The sequence below is a fragment of the Ptychodera flava genome, chromosome 1, assembly GCF_041260155.1.
Source record: "Ptychodera flava strain L36383 chromosome 1, AS_Pfla_20210202, whole genome shotgun sequence".
Taxonomy (NCBI): Eukaryota; Metazoa; Hemichordata; class Enteropneusta; family Ptychoderidae; genus Ptychodera; species Ptychodera flava.
In genome coordinates this window covers 49,999,764-50,022,960 of record NC_091928.1, presented here as the reverse complement: position 1 = coordinate 50,022,960, position 23,197 = coordinate 49,999,764, and the positions used below count along the sequence as shown (strand labels likewise).

The window sequence follows — 23,197 nt, the reverse complement described above, 5'->3', positions numbered from 1 at the left end:
TCCTGCTCATTAACATATGCAAATGATTGCAGGTACTTAGTAACATTGTAGTCAATGTCAGGCTTGTTGCATTGTCCACCCACATGCGTCTGTTACTTTGACTACAGTCTTCCACTAACTGCGGGATCCACCAACTACGTCCTCTGAGGGAATTGGGATGGACCTCCAAAATTTGGCACACCCACCTTAGCGGATGTCACATATGTTACAAACAGATGTGACACAGACAAGGTTGGAACCAGCCAACTGCCAAATGTGCAACTGCGACAGTAGGTCCAAGCACAGTTACTTGTTGGCTGAAAAATTCATATCCGATACTTCATCTGCTTCAAAAATGTTCATATCGTGTGATTTTCGACTGATTTTGAAAGACATTGCCAAAACATAAGCATGATCAACATTTCAGTCGCCCACATGGGTAGGTGGCACTGACAAAATCCAAAAGTGGAGAATAGGGTCTAGGCTAGGGCTGCGTAGGTGGAATTTCAGTTGACAAGTGTGGGTCCAAGAGATTGATGAGATCATCGTCTTTGAGACTCTTGCTGATGTACCGGTATGTTGGTGACAAGGATTATTAAGCAACTTGTTCCTGCACAATGCTAACGAGTAGGGATACCACTATACACTATGAGACTGCATTGTTTGGACTGGTAACACAAATTCATTGTTAGCACAAAGATTGGCCAATTCCAGTTGTATTTATTACAAAAGACATCATTGCCATTTGAAATTGAGCTTACTGCTGTCTTTTGAATGTCAGTCAAACTCGTAACAGATATAAAGATGATATGTTCTCACATTCCTGGCCACATCGACGATGTGGGAAAAATCGATCCCACACTCTCAAAAGCCGTCCACACACTGCAGTATATAATACACGAGCTCTGATAGGATTATAAACAGCCTTTTGTTCGACGCGCAAAATATTATCAAGTGGCACGACGAGTAACACATGGGCCAATACTACAAAGTAAGCAGGTCAGAGTACAGTGGCAGACGACAGAGTTGTCACAATTTTTGATAATATTGTACGTGTCCGATATGAATTTAATGCATTTTGTGGTCATGTGAGAAAAAGAATCTCACACACCAAGGACCTGGGATCAGATTTCTCACACTCGTTGGGGATATTTTGTCTCACACTCGCCTGCGGCTCCTGTGAGACAAAATATCCCCAACTCGTGTGAGAAATCTGATCCCAGGTCCTTGGGGGTGTGAGATTCTATTATTCTCCGAGGTCACTTATATCGTGGACATCACCATCGGCACTAATTGGCTATTCACAAGTCACATACAACCGTGTGGTGGCGCTTTAAAACACACAACCTAATGACTCTTTCAGCCAAGGTCTGATTTCAGGGAGCATCAATCTGCCCAGACGAGACCTTGGCTAGCGAAGTTGGGCATGTTGTGATACAGTCAATATGTCAAGTCTCTGGTTTGTCTTCATTCACAGATGATATCACGTCATCATATCAGATTTTCCTTTTTACGTCCAGGTGATTTATTTACTGAAAAATGTACAAAATAACAAAACCTATCCAAAAGCACAATAAATTAATGGCTGCTTGAAACTAAGTATCAACAATAACTCAAAAAGGGACAGGACCACACAGCAATATTATCTGTCTTATGTTTGTACACTCGTTGTATGATTTGATACACTCTGTGGTTTGTTGACCAGCATCCAGAAGTATTTCACTTCAATATGGTGGAAATTATATTACTGATTAAATCTGAGGACAGCGATTTGCTGGAAATATGATCGCAGACCAAACATAGCCCATCAACATTTAGAGCACCAATAGTGACCAACATTGTGTCATAGGAAACATTTGAATGTAGTATAAAGACAATGTGCTGTTATTTCATTGAAATTGTAAATTATATGTTGTATTTGTGAAACATCAATATGCAACTTGTACACAGGTATGGCCAAAGTGAGATAAATATGTCTGCAAAGCTATTGTCTTATGCATGTTTTCTTTATCATGAAGGTGTAAGTCAGATGAGATGAACAGATTCTGACTCGCACAAGGTGAGGAATTGTGCATCTTTCAAGTATGTCGCTAGTTTGAGACAGAAATTCAACTACAAAAGTGACAACTACTGAAATTCAGAGTGTCGATAAATATTGCCTGGTTAACAGCAAACACAAAAGTTTGTTTATTTTCTGTGGATGCAGAATCAGTAGTACAGAGTTCATTAAAAAAATGGTGAGTACAAGCATGTCTTTGCTCTCAAAGTGTTGACACCAGTCTGTGGTAAACTGTTTAAAATCCTTAAAAGATTGAGAAAGGAAATTACGAAAAAGATAAAAAGCAGTGGCTTGGAAATGTTCATCAGAATAATACTTAAATATGTGTATTGAAGGAGTAAAAAACTACTAGTTGGCAGATCTATGAAGATTATCCTAAAAACTGTGAATAGTTGATGTTACTGAGCAATAAATTAGAATATCAGAATTGATCCTGAACAATACTGCAGTGTAGAACTGATATAAAATTTTCCGCACAACCGAAAGTATGTCTAGCCTTTGCGAGGTTCTGGAATGCATTTCATGGAAACCTGTGACTAGCGCCCTCTTGTGGTGAAATGGTGGTCCTAGTATTCATCAGGATCGCTGCTATCATAGCCATCATCATCTTTCTTCTTGTAACCTAGCAACGAGTTGCCCCCAGCTGGAACATCTGGAAGTGTGATTATTCCTGAAAGTGACAGGTTTATATGTTGATATCAGTCATCTTAAATACACTCAATCATACTTCCCAACGTTCTACAAACACGAAAAATGCAAGGTTTTAGGGGTAACTTGGAAAATCAAAATGTTTTAGTTTCGTTTTAGATTTTTCTCTTCCAAAGAGTAAACTCCTGACCTTTCTCGCCCGCTACACATTCCTGTTTGTTGTAATTTATAAACAACATGTAAACAAGGAGTTTTGAAGTGAGCAAGGATCTTGTTGTGACTGGGTTTGCTCTGACATGTAATAAACACATTTTATAATGACAAAGAGGAAAGAATCACATGCTGTCTAGTTTTCTCTGTCTTTCACAGCCACAGTACATTCTCAGTTTAAATTTGTCTCTGCAGACATGTAACAAATGTCATACAAACACTTGATAATGTTTTATTTTTTATGCGACATCAGTAGTTAAAATGTACCACGTAATTCGGTTAGGCTTTCAGTAGTTACAGAGAACACCATTTTAAGACAGACAGAGGCAATGCAAATACCTGATTTTGCCAGTCTTCTCTCTAGATTCTCTGTGGTAAAACTGTCCGTGTTTCCCAGCTCTTCAAAACCTACAATTCTGAAAACATAACCGTCATAAAAATTGTAAATTTTCAGGAATTATGGAACAGAACTGTAAGAGTCATTGAATCCTCTGTGCTTCAGTAATTAGAATTGCTTTGAGTGTATATTATGAGACAAATAATCTTACATCATAGGTGGTATAAACCATGGTTTACTCAATCTTATTCACATCTTTTTCCTGGCACATCAAGTCAACCAATCATACATTTCAAAACAATGGGACATTACCAAACATTGGTGAGCAGAGGGTGAAAAGAAATATTTTATCTCACACGAGAAAAACTTTAATTCATCAAACATTTGTTTGCTATCATGGACAGAGATAAGGTTTTGCTTTCCAAACAACTCATTTTACAGTGTTCATTGTCATTAGCAGTTGATAAATACACCATAATTGAACAACACCAACAATACTAGTGACCTTTGACATCTCTATCACTTTAAAACAAATACATTTTTGTATTCTTCTCCACAAATTATGAGTACAGGGCCAGTAATGCTAACTTTTGATTTTTTCACTATTTTTGTTTTTTAACCCTTTCACCCCCCAGTTCCCTGTATACAGGTCCAACTTTACCATAGAAAACAATGGATTTGGGAGAAACCATGGTGGTGAAAGGGTTAAATCAAACACAATTTCCTGTTCTTCTCTCCAAAGCAACACTTGATCAATCAATCAATCAAATTATTTATAAAGCACCAGTATCCTAGTATCTATAGTTAAGAGGCGCTGAACAGTCATGAAGCAAACGCTTCAGTAAATAAGTAAGTAAGTAAGTTTAAAATTCCTTCTAAAGCTAATGGATGAAGGCTCCCGTCTTTGTTCAAGAGGAAGTTAATTAAACAAATGCATCTTGATACACACAGTGTCGAGCTTGTCAACTCATACTACATATATGTAAACTGTTGATGAGTGAATTCTGGTCCAGACTAGAATTCAAATGTAAACAACAACAATGCATTTTACAAATATTTGCTATGTGGACAAGCTAAATAGTGGGTGTTTGAACATTCTGCATGAAGTAGAATGAAAACTTGCAAATGGCATACAAAATAATGATGAAAAATTCATTGAAAGTTAGCATTGTTCGCCCTTTGAATAGAAAGAATTATAGAGAGAATATGCAATATTATCAAATCTAGTCTGATTAAATGTCTACTGTCAACGAAACATTCAACATAACACACATGCAGGCTACATTTTCAAGTTGAATACTTGGCATTTCAGTATAATTTCCAGAGTAGGACAACATACTGTCATAAACTCACAAAAAGTTTCAATAAATGGAGCTTGCTCAAAGATTTATTGCACAATTCTTCTGGTGAGAAAAATTTTGGCAATGTTACAGATAATAAATAGGATAGAAGCTTACCTGTCAACAATCTTGCCTTCTTTGAAACATATCAATGCTGGTAAAACCTTGATTTTTAACTTGTCAACGAAGAATTTTGCAACTTCTACACTAATTTTCGCAAACTTGGTGGAAAAGTGTTTTGGCGCTAATTTCTGGGTGAAAAAATCAGAATTCCATGACATTAGACATTGTATGAACAAAAAGGCTCATATTACAAACCAAATATTGATACTCTGAACTTGTTTACCCACAATTCCCTGAAAATAGATCCACACTCACTGGAGATAACAATCAGTATGGGTCAAACCATGGTATTGAAAAGGTTAATAGCAAAGCTCTTTGAAATGCAGTATTTTAAAATATCATCTCTTTGTAATAAAAGCTGTCTCAGCATTACTATAAACTCTGCTGGTGTTAAAAGGATTCCTTCAAATTTTTGGATCATTTTCTCAGTGCATAACACTGACAAACATGAATTATCACAATGGCCATTTTGCCCATAACTTATTATTTGCTGAATATGGATCTAAATCTTAAATGGATGTTGCTTTATATAGTAATTTATTTCCTTGTGTATTTGCCATGAAATGTTTATTTTTATCAATTTTTTTTTATTTTTTTCAGAAATTTAAATGACCCTTGAATAAAGAGGTGTCTTTTTGTAACATTTTTATACATTGTATTTGAAACTATTGATGGACTGCACAAATTGAGGGAGAAGGGTATTTTCAGGTCAAAACAATGAGAATCCAATCCAATTTGGAGCACACGTCACTCTGAAAGTATTTTATTTTCTGATTTACATTTTTCCATGGAGCCTCAGGGAAGCACCTGTGCCATGCCATAAGCTTACCATTTTTACTACCGTAAGTAACAAACATTTAAGGTGGTTGGAAAGACTATTTTTGCACCAATTCTTTTCTCAGAGTTAATGTCAAGTTTCAAGTGTTAGAATCAAGACATTTAGATCAAATTTTCAGGATTACTCCCTTAGTTAATATTTTCTCCAAAGAATATGAAAATTGTATATTTGCAGCCATGATTTTGAAATATGACACCAGCAAATATTAAATTTAATCTTTCATATTTTTTTTACATATTTGAATTTCATAATAATTGGATAGTATTAATATTACCAAATTAGTTATAAATATGTTGACACTATTTATTGTAAGATTTGTACGGCAGGATTTGTAAATAAAATTTGTTTTTTATGATTTTACATGGGTTTTTATATCAAAAAATTATTAAAAATTCTTTCAAATTTCAAACTTTATTTTTCAAAAAGTACTTCAAATACAGGAAAATTGTGCCGTACAAATCTTATCTGTAACCTTGTTAATAGGCTGTAAAAATTCCATGTCCATATCTCATTTCAAAGTTGGATTAAATTGATATACAATTATGTAGGAAAACTGTTATTCTGTCAAAAATGTTGAAAACAAGCCATATTTGCGCCCCTCTTTTGAAGTCATAGAGCAGTTTTTTTTGGTTAATCTCACTTTTGACACCTCTTTGACACTCAAAGAATCTAAAAATGCATTTACAATAGCAGTCACTCACTCTGAATGCCAGCACCACCTTGTCAAACTTCCTGAAAAACAGCAAATAATGACTTTCTCTTTTCAAACATTTTATTAAAAGCTAGGGGACCTCTACCATAGTTAATACACTAAGGACTCCCCAACTTCTTCTTATTTGGTCAGTTTTTCAGAAGTTTTAACAGGCTATAACTCTGCAATGCCTTTGTGCCCAAATGTCTAGTTTTTTTATTCCACAGAGAATGTTGACTACTTTTATATTTTAATAGTTTAGTTGAAATTTATAACTGACGCTCTAGCCTTTCCAACCACCTTAATCTTTTGGAATGTAAAATTCAGAGAGCCTTCAAAATTCGAATCTCCAAAAACGACATTTTCTTTTTATTTTGTGAGGTCAATATATAATTGCAGGGTACAAATATTGGTTATTGGTATCAAACTTAACATGTTCACAACATGATGCAAAGGGACAATGCCACTTTAAATTCTGTTATCAAAGAAAATATGCGACAACCCATGAAACTAATAACATACCTCTAAATGTTCATCTATAATACTGCATCTCCTGAAATCTTGGTGATAAAAATGAACTAGTACTTTTTTCTCTTGCAAAGTCATGTCAAAAAACTCCTTCTCCTTTTTGATATCTCTGTCAAGATAAAAATAAAATACCATCAATGACGCTGTACCTTCTCTAATGTGTGGCCAGGTCAGGTAATTGGTTGTTGGCATGGAGTTGTTGGTAAATAGTTGATGATGTAGGGGCATGAGGTGGGATATGGACCAAAATCACCCAAAAGATGATTAAATATATCAATCAAAAAAATTCTAAGCTACAGTATAAACTGCCTAAAGATAGTTCAATGTGGAAAAAAGTTAAATAATTCAGAAATAAGAATTAACAGTCCAAAATAGTAATGACGCACTTCCCTACTGACCTGAGTGCATGTGAAATACACAACCTGGCATCTATAAATTAAATGTACCGGTATACCAAGTGATCATTTTAAGTCACTTTTAACTGTTTTAAATGGATTTTCCAAAGAGTCCTGTGGAAATGATGAAAAACGCTTATCTGGTATGAAACCTCATGGCTGATAATTGTCATAGTATTGAAAAAAAATTGAAAGTGAAGAAATTACTGTTTATGATAGGCATATTTACCTTGAAATACATGACCGTGTAAAGAATATATGCTAGAAGTGTTTAAGAGTAAATTTCTTTTCAAAAAATAATTTAATCTGTGGCCAAAGGATTTTATTCTTTGAGTTCACAAATTCAAACATTGCAATTTGTTCAATCATCTTGTGCAGTGCAAAATTTATAAAATGACTGAAAAATAAAAAACTGAAAATAAAAAAATTGGCAGAATTAGTCTTTATGATGTAAAATTATGGGTTGACATCACGATAATTGTTAATCTGTTCGAAGTACTACTATACTATTAAAAAAGAAAAGTTCATGCAGAAACGGTAACATATATTGTCAGCAATGTAGTGTTAATTTTGACTTTACATCAAAATATGCCTTTGCTGGATACCAAATATATAGGGCGAAATATTAAAATCAGCCATGTTCAGCAAAATCCACACAACAGCATTGATCCTTTTCTAATTTGATTTGATTTGCTTATGTTATCCTTGTATGACAGTCAGTACAATACGGAACTTGAACACAACACAGTGAATAAGTATGCTGTAAATGAAATGGTGTGGCTGCATCCACATGCAGCAATAGGAGTGTCTTTGTCTCACACCCCCATTTCCAACCTCTCCCATCCCTGAACAATAGTTTGGTCTTATATTTATAATGTTAATAATTTCTGTATTTGTTAAAATGTGGGCATCTCAAAAACTTTGATCATAAACATTTTCATTTTTTATAGCTGACCAGTCAGTTAACCTGTTTATTTTGAATATTTGCGCATTTTTCCTCCGTTTTTGACATTTTCAGAATACCTTCTTATTCAATTTGTCATTTTCTAAAAGTTAAAATGCTCCTTTGTGTGGTCAAGCTTTCCACAAGCATCAAATGTGGTACTTCATATAGGAAGGTCTGCCTCTAGAGGGCGGGCATCATGAACAGTGTTTGTTAGTTACTATATTTCCTCCACATAAATTTCTGATTGTACTGTAAACATTGAACATGGCCGATGTCCGATTTTCCTGTCTAAAACTTTCACTCATTTTCGTTCATATGACTCTGAAACTCCAGGAAACGATTGGGAAGAAAGAGTTATCTTGAAATATTGAGATACTCGCCGATATTTTGCAAAATTAAATGAGAAAAAATCCAAGGAAAATGCCGACTGGCTAACATCTGCAGATTATGCAACAGGCCCATATCACGTGAGGCCATGAGGGGATATCCACGCAACTCAGTACCAAACACTAGCGCACACAGAGTGAGCGCACACAAAGTGAGTACCCCTAACGTCAGCTCAGTAGTCTGTAATAGATTGTAGTCAACTAAGAAACCTTGGAGAAGGCTTAACACTGGCTATGCCGCTAAGTCCCATTTGATTTTTGTCACAGCTCAAAATCGTCTCCTACACCTCAACCTGAACCATGAACACCCCCACCAGTTTATGATATGACCCATCACAATGGCATGACGTCAACGGATCTTGACAGACGGAAGTATTGACAGACGGAAGTAGTTGACACCAGCATACTGGTTTTCAACTCTAATACCTTCTCTGTCTATAAATAGACACGAGAAGGTAAAAATAAAATAATTACATGAATTAACGAAATCTTTTTACAGCGGTAAATTGTCTAGTTTTAGTAAATCACAACCTTATTAACAAAAGAATCAACACCATGTGAACATACAGACTGTGATGCAGAATCAATCAATTGGTCGATAAAAAATATTCACAATGAGACAAAATCAATAAGGAATGTTATTCTCAGAGGTGTTGAAAGGTCAGCATATATTATATGCAAAAAACAAATACTTGAAGCTGTTCACAGTGGACGCTTGTTGAATGTCACATGGAATGGAATTCCAAAGTTGTGGCCTCGCAGATGAGAAAATCTACCTTGATATGTTCAGTCTACACTGAGGTAAGCACAACTGATTTTTCAATTTGAAGTACAAATTCGGGCCAGCTTTATACAGCTTTAGCAGATATTCAATTTAAATTATTGAATTACAAATCTTGACACAAGGATAACATAATCAAAATCACAATATGTGAGAAGATTACCATCTTAAAACATCCCTACATCCCTGTGCCAAATGCCATGAATTTTGGAACTTGCACACACTGCTATTTATTCGACCTTGACAAACCTCTCTGTCACACTTGCCCTAGATTCTCTGCATCAAATCTTCTACAGAATGTTTGCCAGGCTCCTTATTGATACACTTCAAACATATCAACTCTATACCTCACTACGTGAGTGGTCCTCACCACACTACATGAGTGGTTCCTCAAAGCAATTCACATTCCTGTACTATCTGATGACTGTAGCTCTCTTACAGATTCTAACTGCCCCAAAATGTACTTGACAGAGAAGATGGAGCCAACCAAAGCAGTGCTGAAGTACAGTTTGTGTAGGCAATACGGAATGACTATGTTCCTTCTAAAACAACTCCATAATACAATCTAGAGTATGTCTAACATGCCAGCATGTCTAGCATGCCAGTAATAACAAACACAAAATTTTCTTACACCAACTTTGACTTTGACCTTGACTACAAATACAGGCTGATAATTTCACTTTAATTGCTCCACTCAACAAAATCTCTCTCAAAAGCCTACTTCTTGTATAAACATAATAAGCCTCTCAAATACGACTTCACAAATACAAGTCCTCAACGTTTCCTTTGCCATCTTTGAGTTTTACGTAGTCACTACAGCAGTGATGAGGAAAACATATAACCAAAATTGTGCGTCAGACTTTCACTTTTAAGACATTTTTCAGGTGCTTACATGTATCTTTGCAGCCACCATATTTGCATTGCAACAATCTATTAAAATCTATGCAATGCGTTCTTTGCCAATGTTTGAAAACATATTCTGTAGTCACACATATAAGCATTTGTACATACATTGAATTTGATTTCAAACCCATCTTATAAAAAGAAATGCAAAAAGATACAGCTACTGGGGCTTTTAACCACATTGTTCAAAAACTGACAAAATATGCTGAGCAACCTACGTGTAGAGACCATAGTCTTTTTCTTTCTGTAGGTGTAGTTCTTCTACTTGCTGTTTCAACTCTGCCATTCTCTTCTCACGGATGTATCCTGGCAACTCTTCATTTTCCAGCTCTTCCAGAAGTCTCTGAGAGAAGACAAGCAAATTACAGAGTCAATACACTGTAGTAAAGTGGTGTATCTTCATTTTCATATTGTTAAAACCAAAGTATCGGTATCTTCATGCATCTTTTCTTTCCAAAAATATCATCAATGGCTCTAAAATACATCTACCAGTATTTAACACTGCAAAGTCAAATATAATCTTAGTGGTCACCCTACAGGCCAGTCACCTCTTTAGAGTGGTAACCTTATGGAAGTTCCAATGACCCTATGTACCAGTATGTTTAAGGCCGTCTACAGAACAACCATCTCTCTTATGTGGTCAGTGACCACAATGAATAGCTCCAATTTGGTATAAAATCTGTGTGTGATGGTCAGCATATCTGACTTTGAATGACCTCTGTCGAAACTTATAAGACTAGAAGAAAGAAATTATGTTCATGTATCATGATTTTTAGAGAGTTACGATATTGAATTTTATTATTACTGCTATCTTTTTGAAAATTCACCACTCAGCACACCATCTACACTGAAAGTAACACCACATCCACCCTGTGTAGACAGAACATCTCTGTATAGGTGTCAGTTTTTCTTGGTCAGTGGTGTGACCACAAGGTTTGATACTGTAAGTGATGTCAGTGTTGGTATGTCTGCCCAAAGCTGACCTAGAAGTCACATGAAAACATTGGCCATATTCTTATTCAATCTGCCATTTGAACAGTGGACCTTTCAGATGTACTGTGCTTTTATCACATACAGGTAACAATAGTTGCCTACTTAATGCAGTGTAGGGTTAATGGCTATAGTACGGTATACTGTATGTGACGATGAGTTTGCCATGTGGACATGCAATGTCCAGATTTTATACACCATATTGGCAATCGTATTCTCGGATACATCCCGAGATATTTGTCTGCATCTTCAATTTTAAACAAAGATTACTTTGAAAAATGTAATCTATACAAGCAGGCACACATACTTAATTAATGAAGCAACAACAATTTTAATCGATGTAACACTAGTTTCAAAATAAAATCATACAAAAATTGTGGAAAGTCACAGGTACTTTGACCTGTTCACCCCCACTTTCCAATGTAGAAGTCCAACTTTGCTGGAGACAACAGAGGAATTGGCCCAAACCATGGCGGTGAAAGGATTGACCTCATCTCACCTTGGTGCTGAGTTTGGAATGATTCTTTGCCTTCAAGGACCAAGATGACCTCAATGATAGAAAATTGGGAAGAAAGGATGAAATAATCCCAACAATTTTCAGAGATTTGTTAGAAAGTAAGTACATGCATTTTGAGTGATGCAGTCAGGCAACAACACGGCCATTTGTACCTTTAACCTGTCCATCCCAATTGCCTGTAAACAGGTCCACAATCATCATTGATAACAATGGGTTTGGGCCAAACCATGGTGGTGAAAGGGGTCAATAAAGTCAAAACCATTCTATGAATAATATTCAGAGAGGCAGAAAAAGCAGTGCAAACTCTTTCACAGTGTTTTTGTTAAGGGTGGTAAGCAGGTAAACGTTACCAGGGTTCCCCAGTTATTTTACTGGGATTCCCCCTGGTATATCATTGCAGTCAGATTAAGGGACAGCAAAAATGTTACCAGGGTTCCAAAATCAGTTTACTGGGATCCCTCTGTGGTATGTCAATGTAATCAGATTAGGGGACAACAGAAATGGTACCAGGGTTCCAAAATCAGTTACCAATCTTCCCCAACCTTAGCAAAACATGCAGTTATAAGAAGATACTGAGTTAGATGTGAACAAATAATACAGGTACAGGTTGTCATTGCAGCATGTGCAAGACATGACTGTATTTTGGGGATTGGACTTGGGTATACGAATCAAGGCTGAGATGTACTTTCTTCGAGAGTATGTTTTCTGAATAGCTTGCCAACAAGCAGTGATCAATTCAGAGGGCGATAACATACAACTATCAGTAGTTGCTCACTGCAATGTGCATGTCAGGAGATAGTTTAAACCACCAATTTGTGACAGTCCTACAATGTACTTGTTACTGGCCGTGGATGCCCGAGAAGTGCCTGAGGGTAGTACTCAGAGGAAAAAGTGGCAAATTTCGCCAATTTGAACACCAACCCAATATATCCAACTTAGATTAAGCCTGGTCAACCAAAAAGAACATTAATTTTCCATTCACGAAATTTTTCTCCAGTAGTTTTTAGAACCTTGAAGGCGCGGGACTTCACATCCCCTTATCTTGATTTTGAGATCATACCATTCAGTGCAAGGGGTGGTCAGCTGTCCAGCTGCCCACGCGTGGTGAGGCAATGCTGTGGTACCCCTTGCATTGAATCGCAAGATCTCATCATCAAGATTGGACATCCTTACAGTCCAGTTTTCCGGGTTCCAAACGAATCTGAAAACATCATAGGTGAACGCTAAATCAATGTTATTTTTGGTTAGCCCGGCATGATATAAGGGACCGTTCAGTTTTTACGGCCTGGGGGGCCGGCAAAATCTTGTCGCCGGTGTTCAAAAAAAATATAGACCCCCCCCTGCATTTTTCGCGAAGAAATGATGACCCCCCCCCCCCCTTAGTCAGACGAAAAATTTTGATGAACACCCCCCCCCCCCCCACTAAAAAATAAAATAAAAACCCATATGTCAAATTTACCCTCACGGTTTGGATTTGAACTCCGGTACGCGGCGCACTTTATTCGTGTAGCAGAGATGCCAGTGCACAAACTTCTCAGCCACATCCATGCAAACGTCTGTTAATTAGGACGACTGTAAGGCAATTTTGAACTTCATTTCCATAGACAACTTATGTCCATGGACATTGTATAAAGTAAACTTTATTGGAGTGGTTCGCCAAAGGCAGCCCTCCGGTTAAGAGGGTCATGGGCCATTACGTAAAGTCAACTTTATTCTAGTGGGCAACCAAAGGTGGCCTGCTGGTAAAAAGAGGGTCGATCATGGCCATTGCACGAAGTAAACTTTACTGAACAGGGCCGCTGAAGGCGTCCGGCCGTTAAGATGGTCATGGGATATTACAATAAAGTCAATTTATTGTAGTGGGCCGCCGCAGGCGGCCCGCCAGTAAAGAGGGTCGATCATGGCCATTGCATGAAGTAAACCTAATTGGAGTGGGCCGCCAAAGGCGTCTGCCCGTTAAGAGGGTCATGGGTAATACATAAAGTATATTTATTGTAGTGGGCCGCCGAAGGCAGCCCGCCGGTAAGAGGGTCGATCATGGCCATGGCATAAAAGTGAACTTTATTGTAGGTATTATGCTTTTGAAAATGTGGTGACCCCCCTTTCCTACCAGTGAAAAAGTGATGACCCCCCTTTGCGGATTCCAAAATTATGATGACCCCCCCCCCCCTGGATTTTGCCGCCCCCCCCCGGCCGTAAAACTGAACGGTCCCTAAATTGAACCCATTGGGTTAGTGTTAAAATGGGCGAAATTTGGTCTGTATTTTCCTCGGGCAGCCATGGGCAGTAATTAGCAGGACCCGATTTTGATGGCAAGAGCTCAGAGTTACCATGGAGGTAATATACCTCCATGGTCAATGATGGTGTTACCAATATCCTTTAAATAGGACTAACTGATCCGAAGCTACATGTAAGCACTCTTTACCTTGGTTACGGCCGAAAGCCTATCTATATTGCTGAATTCGTTACAAATTGCCGTTTGAAGTTTCCAACAAACTCATTTTGCACTGATATAAACGACGCCCTTCAGGCAACTGAATTTGTAGATTGGACTACGATCCCATAGGCTTTTATCTAAATATTCGTAAATGACACACTCTTACAAGAACATGCACCGCAGGGTCGGACCTTCCACATGTTCCATTTGGTTTTGGATAAGAATTTATACTATAATTTAAAATCTGACATATGTAGCGACGGTATCTCCCCATCGCTAAATTCAAATCAGTCTGTTAATCGCGATATTTAACGCCTGAAAACAGACAGGCGTCAGATTTAACGCTCAGACAGCTGTCTGCTCATGATCGAGCCGTGAGTCACAATGACTACAATGAGTGCATGACAGTTTTTAAACGTTGACTCGGGTTGATTTGGGCATTGTTGATGTACTGTTGTTGCTATGCTGGTATAGGGACTCAACACACAGAATCAAGTTACGATATGGTGGTATATCATATCAGCAATGCAATCACATCTCTAAATTTCCGTCAAATTAACAATACCTCTTCCTCGAGAGCTTCATCGGCCAAAACCTCTTCAGCTCGATCAACAGTATTTGCGATCGCCGCCATTTTGCCTTGGGTCAATGGTCGCCCTCAACGTCGACCCATCCAAATTCCTTTTTCTGTTAATTGCATGTTATGACTCGCTCACTCTCATTAAATTGGACTGCTGTGAAATAACCTTAGAATTGTACATGTAGTCATATATGCCCATGAGGATAACACATATTTTATCAGCGTAATTTATGATTTCATAACATCTGTATCTTACAAAACTATCACATTCAACCAAATACAAGCTTCATGGGATCTCACCACATTAAAATACTTTTCTAATAGCCCTATCAAGATATGGTGGTAACCGAAAATTACTAGTGCAAGCACTTCCCTAAGTTTACGTAAATTCACAATACCTCTTCCTCGAGAGCTTCATCGGCCAAAACCTCTTCAGCTCGATCAGCAGTATTTGCGATCGCCGCCATTTTGCCAGGAAATGGTGAAGTTCTCGACCTAGCCTAAAGCGCAATAACCGGATAGATTAAGCTTATATTTATACAAAAGTCGCAAAAAAGGATGAAATATCAAAATGTGACAAAATATGAGTACAACAGTTTCGAACTGCAAGCTTTTCACCGATATGATATTTTACTTGGAATAAGGGAAAGATTGAACTTGTTGATATCTTTGTTCCATAAGGGGATACACAAATATACCCTATATCAAAATAAACTGAAATAAGTTATGAAAACGGCGCCCAAGGTGAAATTCCATAATAGGGTTAGCGCTGCAAAAATATTGTCGATTTTTGTGTATCATATCCTCGTTACCGAATTTTAGTCAATATGCAACATGCCTTGGAGAATAACTTATGCAGATTGATCAATCCCTGGTATGACGTCAATGCAGTAATTAGACAATCAATCACGACTACGAGTGAAGTTTTCATGACACGCTGGGGATTATTAAAAGCCGACGCTATCTTACAAATAACCATAGCAAAATCTAGTGATTGCCTTCGATCGGTAATGACATTAACGTCATCGAACCTTAATGTGTGATCGGGTTTTAATGGTGAACATATTAAACACCCGCAAAAATCGTTAGCAACAAGCGTGCCCCAGATCTGAAGTGATTCCATCACAGTTTTTCCCCACACTTGCCGCTTTGACATTCAACTCACAGGATAAACTTAATGAGATAATATCGTAATTATTGATAATAAGTTTATTGCCATTATTTTGGTCTGAGAGAACAAACCTTTACATTTTCTTCTTCTCAGTTAAGAATGTTGAAAGACAAGGTATTAGTTTTGTCTAACAGCGCGTGGTGTACAACATGCAATGTTGTCGTCTGCACGGAAATTCTAGCTCGGACTGCAATTCAGTTAGTAAGGTAGTACGCGACTACATATTGAAAGACTCAAACTTTTGCTCAAACTTTCCTAACGAACCATCTTCTTAACAAATCAACGGCAAAAATCAGGGGTCAAAGTATAAATTCAGCATTGGAGAAGCAAATTACCTGATATTTACTGATACTTGACATTCAAGATGGTAACAGGCATCGATATCATCTAGAAGCATATAGTTACAGGTTTCTTTAGCAAGACTTTTGCGAATACACGTAAGTTTACATGTAAGCACACTCAGTGTTTCCTATAGGCCGAGGTATCAGCCTTGGCGAGTTCTATGCTAGTTGCATATACATGCTGGAAATTATTTCCCGATAGACAATGTCTTATATTCTCCGAGAGGAAATACGTTTTGACGGTTCGTTTTCTATTTCTGGCCATTGCTAATAACAAGAAGACTAAAAGCAGATGTTTTTTGACGGTGCGGTTTCAGCCCTGCGTTCATCAGAAAATACATTTGCGTTCCTGGAAAAATAGTAGGTGAGTTATGAAACATAATTTGTTGTTGCCGTTGGTGGTGGTACTGCAGCTGCTCGTGTTGTTTTGTTTCGTTATTTTTGTCAGATACAAAAGAAATGGCGCGGAGTTCCCACGTCATCTTGTCACCATGGCAATAATATCACACAATACCGAGGACTGTAGCAATTTGATCAAGGCTTCCAACGCCTCCGTCCTCCATTGTGATCCCAGAAAAATAAAACACAATGAGCACCATATACCCATCCTAAGTAACTGCTATTATTGATATTATTATTTAAATTACAAAATATATTATCATATTGTAATATCTAGCTATTACGCTAGCCTGGCGTAAACGTTTACGATACTTGTGTCGATTCTGCAGCGATTGCAGGCCTATTAGCTAGATATGGTTGTCCATGAAATGTCTTGTGGGGTTGAAGTGTATTTGTGGTGACACTTTTTCTCGCCGGGAGGCGCTCGAGACTTCAGCCAACCCAGCCACCTTTTGTTCTATGTCCCGTTTTGGCGGAAACTGCCCTTGATATTTGTTTAGGATAACCTCGCCAGGTAAATATTTTTAACTAACTGCAACAATAAACAAATCTAAGTTTTGTGTAGCATACCTAGCAGGTCAAGGTCGTTTATGCAATTTTAGGAATAATCTGTTTGCCTAGTCACGTGCAGGATGTACGACAAATTGGTTCATTGTGGTTGTTTGCCAGAGTGTCGTGGGCACAATCGGACCTCTACCCGATGTAATTGCTGAAGAAATCTTTCTATGGTGTTCTGCATGTAAGGTTGAGTTAATAAAATATACTGGTTCGACACAGCGTCATTTCCATTGCAATGGTTTTTCTCCGACCGTCAATAACAAATTATGAGCCTACAGTTCACCCCAGACAGTTTGTCAATCCACGATACGATAAAATCTCTCAACTTCATCGAAGGCACCCGCTCTCCTGACAAATGATGAGTTCGATCCAAGAACAGCTTTCCTTGATCCATCCATTTATTTTGTTCGTGTGTTATGTTATAACACCGAATAAAAGTGGACATTTAAATGCAGTATTGTTACTGTTGAAGAGTCAATCCGTGATTTGAAGTCGGCCTCAAATTGACACATGAGTTTCATTAAGGTAAAACACGCCTGGGGGAAAGATATTTGGACTCTCAAACTTTTACTATTTTTTTATGATATACAACTTGAATGTGGAGGTTCATTTTAAAGCTCTTGGTGTAAGAAACCTTTTCATCGGCTTAGTTTTTCAACATTCGAAAATTGTATTTTTCTCCATAAAGTTAACATGAGGATGGCGGCCATTTTGAATTTCAAATGTCGGTAAATCTTGGGTAATCTGTTTCTCTTGTACCAAAATTTGCACCGTGACCCCCGATTTTTATTCTTCGTTTTGAAAGAGAACGGTTGAAATATTCCTTGAGGAAAGTTTGAGCAAAATTTTAAGTCCTTCACTTACGAGGCACGTCTGCTAACGGCCCCTCCTATTGTGGAGGGACCGTTGTTTGCCAAATATTACATCACACACGTATCAAAACCACTTCATTTAAATACTTGTGTCATTTTTCACTTTGATTTATATTTAGGCCTGTAGCGTTCTTTGCATACGGCGTCTTCAAATAAATGTCCTAAACTTGAATGTGAATCAATACTTACGAAATATTGATATATCATATACTTGATAAAAATTGTGTTTAAGTATCATCAACTGCATTTTCCCTTGTGAACAACATAATTTTACAATGAGTAACTCGGTCGCTTATTAAAAGAGTAAATACTTAAATAAATGTGTAATCTTACAATTCAGCTCTCTGTTTGATATTGACTGATGTACTGGTGTTTGTTCTCTCAATTTACATATTTAATTCGTCCGCCAATCAGAAGCGTAAGGGCGAAATGTATATGGCGATTTTCATTTGGGAAAGCAAAATGGCGTGAATGACGTGGCATGGTTAAGCTGAATGAAACACTATTTCGGGAAAAGAACATGTTACGTCATGGCTTTCGTGACGTAAATGTTTGCATTTTTCAAACAGTCAACATCGTTTGGATGAGGCAGCAGTGTGCCAAGGGGATATTTTTGAATGATTCGTTTGAGAAACAATGGCCGAATATTTGAAGCGTAGCTGACGATGTACAAGTCCGTCATTTGAGTAGATATCTTACGGAAACTATGGCAGTAAGCGTCTTGCAAGTGAAAGACTTCAAAAAGTTTTGCTCAGACTTTCCTCGTTACGAAATCAAGAATAAATACCAGGGGTCACCGTACAAAATTTGTTACAAGAAAACTTTAATAACAAAATATTTACCTGAGAAATGTCCCAACCAAAAGGGCTTACTGTGAACGGTACTGACATGAATGCAACTAGCGCATTATTACTACGTGTGTGACGGCTGTGGTGTTGACTCAATCACTTAATCCGCTGATACGGACAGCGGATTATCAAGTTGGCAATGTTTTCGGAGCAATTACAGTGGTGTATACACAAGTTGGAGAGGAGATAAGGACTTGTTCGGTAATATATAAGCAGTCAGACGGTGTGGAGTTGAACTCTTTATTTGAAATATCACAGTCAAAATTAATAAAATCAAATAAGGTAAACCGTTGCACACAAAAAACCCTCCTCCCCACCCCAGGGTCCTTTCATCTGTTCCCTGTGATTTTAGGTGGTATATTACCGGAAACACCACAGGGAACAGATGAAAGGACCCTGGGGTGGGGAGGAGGGTTTTTTGTGTGCAACGGTTTACCTTATTTGATTTTATTAATTTTGACTGTGATATTTCAAATAAAGAGTTCAACTCCACACCGTCTGACTGCTTTATATATTACCGACAAGTCCTTATCTCCTCTCCAACTTGTGTATACACCACTGTAATTGCTCCGAAAACATTGCCAACTTGCTAATCCGCTGTCCGTATCAGCGGATTAAGTGATTGAGTCAACACCACAGCCGTCACACACGTAGTTATTTTAATGCGTGTGGGACGGCTGTGGTGTTGACTCAATCACTTAATCCGCTGATACGGACAGCGGATTAGCAAGTTGGCAATGTTTTCGGAGCAATTGCAGTGGTGTATACACAAGTTGGAGAGGAGATAAGGACTTGTCGGTAATATATAAAGCTGTCAGACGGTGTGGAGTTGAAATCTTTATTTGAAATATCACAGTCAAAATTAATAAAATTAGGCTACTTGTAGCAATAAAGAAAACAGTCAGACGGTGTGGAGTTGAACTCTTTATTTGAAATATCACAGTCAAGATTAATAAAATCAAATAAGGTAAACCGTTGCACAAAAAAAACCTCCCTCCCCACCCCAGGGGACTGATTTCTTTCCCCTATGGAAAGACACACGTTTTCATTATGGCTCAGCGCTGATTTCTACCGTATAGGAGAATGTGGTCCAGTTTTCCTTTGGTGTACCGAAAATCAACCTTTAAAAAGAGTAAGAATTGAATCCTGTTGCCAAAAAGTCACGCAATGCGAAGATTCAATCTACATTTTTGACAAAGTGATGACAGCGGCCGTCAACTTAAACAGACGCTATTGTTTTCCACTCTCGGATGACGACATCGACGCACTGCGTACGTGTCATTTCCGTACGACCATAACAAGTGGAGCGCTGACGTGTCGTGACAGTGTATGATTGTGATGACAGGGTTTATAAGTACAAAGGGAATGTTTTTATCGGGTTTCAGTCCAAACGACACATCTTAAAGCTGTTGATTCTGATACTGTCTCGCCGCAAGACGCTAACGTACGTCATCAAAAATCTCTCGCGTGGTATGACGTTGCTTGAATTTGAAAAGCCGTTAACCTCAACAGTATCGTGAGATCTACATGTCGTGCATAGCCTACACGTATACAGTCTCAAAGCCCTCTCTCTCTCTCTCTCTCTCTCTCTCTCTCTCTCTCTCTCTCTCTCTCGTATCGTATCGTACCGTGGAGAAAGCAACATGTTACATGTAAATTCTTCTTCTTTCAGCTCATAAACAATCGATGCAGTATCGTTGTGCACATGAATCGACGAAAGGATGAGTTGAGGGACTTCTCAGTTTCTTCAGCCCGGGGACGCCGTGGATAATTTTTGTGGTCACCAGACTGTAGCTAAATCCCCTCCCCATTCCAATTTCCAAAAAACAGGGTGACCCTCATTCCAACTTCGAAAACAAAGGTAAAAAGGTGAAATATAAATTATATATATATATATATATATATATATATATATATATATATATATATATATATATATATATATATATGTGTGTGTGTGTGTGTGTGTGTGTCTGTGTGTCTGTGTCTGTGTATGTATATATATATATATATATATATATATATATATATATATATATATATATATATATATAGATAAATGTTTGTGTGTATGTAAATTTTATAATTATATTTTAAACATTCCGTCATTCTGTGTTTTGGTGCGATCGTTGACATATTGTAAGTTGTAATATAGGAATTTAAATTTTTTCTATACAGTACTTTGAGTACAGTATTGTGAATGAGCTGTGAATGCATTTGACGCTTTCTACTATGCATAACAAGATGTCCAGAATCGCTGTACAATAATCATGTGAATCATTAGTATCAACGAGAGAAAAGCAGTAAATCAAAAACTTTGATGGGTGTTTAGACTTGCAAGCGAGCCAATTACATATCATGAATAGCCCTAGAGAGCTACCTTTGTAAGTTGTAGCCAAATCTGATGTGTACAGTGTCTGAGAGGACCTTTTCTATTATCCTTGAAACCATGAAAACACAGCTAATAATGACAAAAACTGCATTTTTAAAATATCATTTCACTCATGAAAAACACACCTTTTATTTGAAAACATGTTACAGGAAGGAAAATATCTTGTCATTTTTCTCTTTGTAAAATATGTCAGTTTACCAATTTCTTGTAAAATACTATAAGTGCATGTTGCTTACTCATACTGAATTCTCATAGAGAAAACAGAAAAGGATAAGGATTTCGTCATGCTTTTGATATGAAGTGCAGATTTCATAATGATTAGTACACTTTGCGAAACAGACTTTCAATTCGCAAACATCAAGATATTTCCGATATATATGTCTGAGATATTAAAGTTACGCGCCCCGAGGGCGTGTCAAAAATACAACTGAACGATGCAATGTGTAGCTGATACGATGTATGTTAGGCAAACCAGTGTTGTAATTCAAAAACACACTGAAACCCCCCCCCCTCCCCTTCGAGATTTCAAAAACGTGGTGACCCCAATCACCAAAGTCAAGAACAGGTTGACTCCCCGTAAATCTACCGCCCCCAGGCTGAAGAAACAGACCAGTCCCTAAAATGCCCCACACGTATGACTGTTATGCTTAATTTGCGTAAAACAAAATAAAACTGTAAAAAAAAACGACATCAAATGGAGGAGATATATGTCGTCATCAACGTTTACCGTCATTGCACTGCCCTGTTTCCAATCAAATCGCGGACAACTACGAATTTTGATCACGAGAAAGTTCACTGTAGCAGCTATTTCCGTTTGATTACTATGCATTACACATCGCGCAATCTGATTGGCTGTCCACAGGGTGTCATCACTTACCTGTTGATAGTTCAAGGTGTGTCTGAAAGTAGAATGTGCCTTCGGGGACGGTTCCTTTGTCATAATTTACGCAGTAGTTTTCTGGTCTGGTGCCTGTATAGACCGATTTCAAAGCATGCGGAGTACATGAAATTGTTACCGCCCTGGAATGTTTGTTTGAAACTAGAAAAGATTAACACAGGGTAAAGAACCGCCATTTTGAATTTCAAATATCTGTACGGTTCAGGTAATATGTTACTGTAATCCAAAACTGTGCAAGTTGGCTCATGATTATCAACCTTGATAATGAATGAACGTGGTTTAACGATATTTTGGACGTTTTGAGCCAGGTTTAAACCTTTCTTTACCGGGGCACAACTTACCTTAATCTCGATAAAATGCACAAGTTCATTGCTTTGCGTAATCATACAAACCGCTCTCGCCGATAATGAAACACGTGAAGACACAATACCCCCCCCCGATATTGTTTATTAATAAAAAACTTTACTTTGGCACATTATTCTGTATTATAATATAGCTTTGTCAATACCAGTGAAATTTGTGACGTCATACCCTCAGATTAATACTGATAATGTATTCGATTATCCATCATTGTTACTCAAGATGTTTTCTACATCTACAAAGTCATTGGCATCGCCAAAACTATAAAATAATAGCAATAATGTACCCCCTCCTGGCCCATAATAGACTCAAGTAAACTTCGCACTCCATAATGTACTCCATAATGTACTTGGTTCCACCTCGTACATTATGTTGCGCGCAGTTTGCCTTCGTCCATTATAGGCCGGGGGGTAGATTATTGCTTAAATATTGCTTGTATCGTTTTAAGGCTATGATTGACACAATATTCTGCGGTTCGTTAGTCAACTTCAGCCCATCATTATCATTATATTCTCATTTGTATCTCCCCATCTCATTACAAATGGGGCTCCTAAGATTTGATTAAGAGTTATCTTCACGGTTTCTCCTCTATCTCAAACGACAGGGATGGTGTTCCAGTAAGAATCGATTATATATTTAAGATTATTATATATTATATATATTATTATAT

The 23,197-nt window shown here is 37.6% G+C and overlaps 1 protein-coding gene across 1 annotated transcript; it reads right to left on the bottom strand.

Moving 5' to 3' along the window:
• Nucleotides 1-1,480: 1,480 nt before the first annotated feature.
• LOC139140384 (uncharacterized) lies at nucleotides 1,481-14,782 on the bottom strand. Its single transcript, XM_070709603.1, has 6 exons — nucleotides 14,674-14,782; nucleotides 10,383-10,507; nucleotides 6,748-6,862; nucleotides 4,691-4,824; nucleotides 3,236-3,312; nucleotides 1,481-2,708 (listed from the first exon to the last, which is right to left on the bottom strand). The coding sequence occupies exons 1-6, from the start codon at nucleotides 14,740-14,742 to the stop codon at nucleotides 2,605-2,607; spliced, it is 624 nt and encodes a 207-aa protein (XP_070565704.1). The 5' UTR covers nucleotides 14,743-14,782; the 3' UTR covers nucleotides 1,481-2,604.
• Between the last annotated feature and the right edge of the window lie 8,415 nt (nucleotides 14,783-23,197).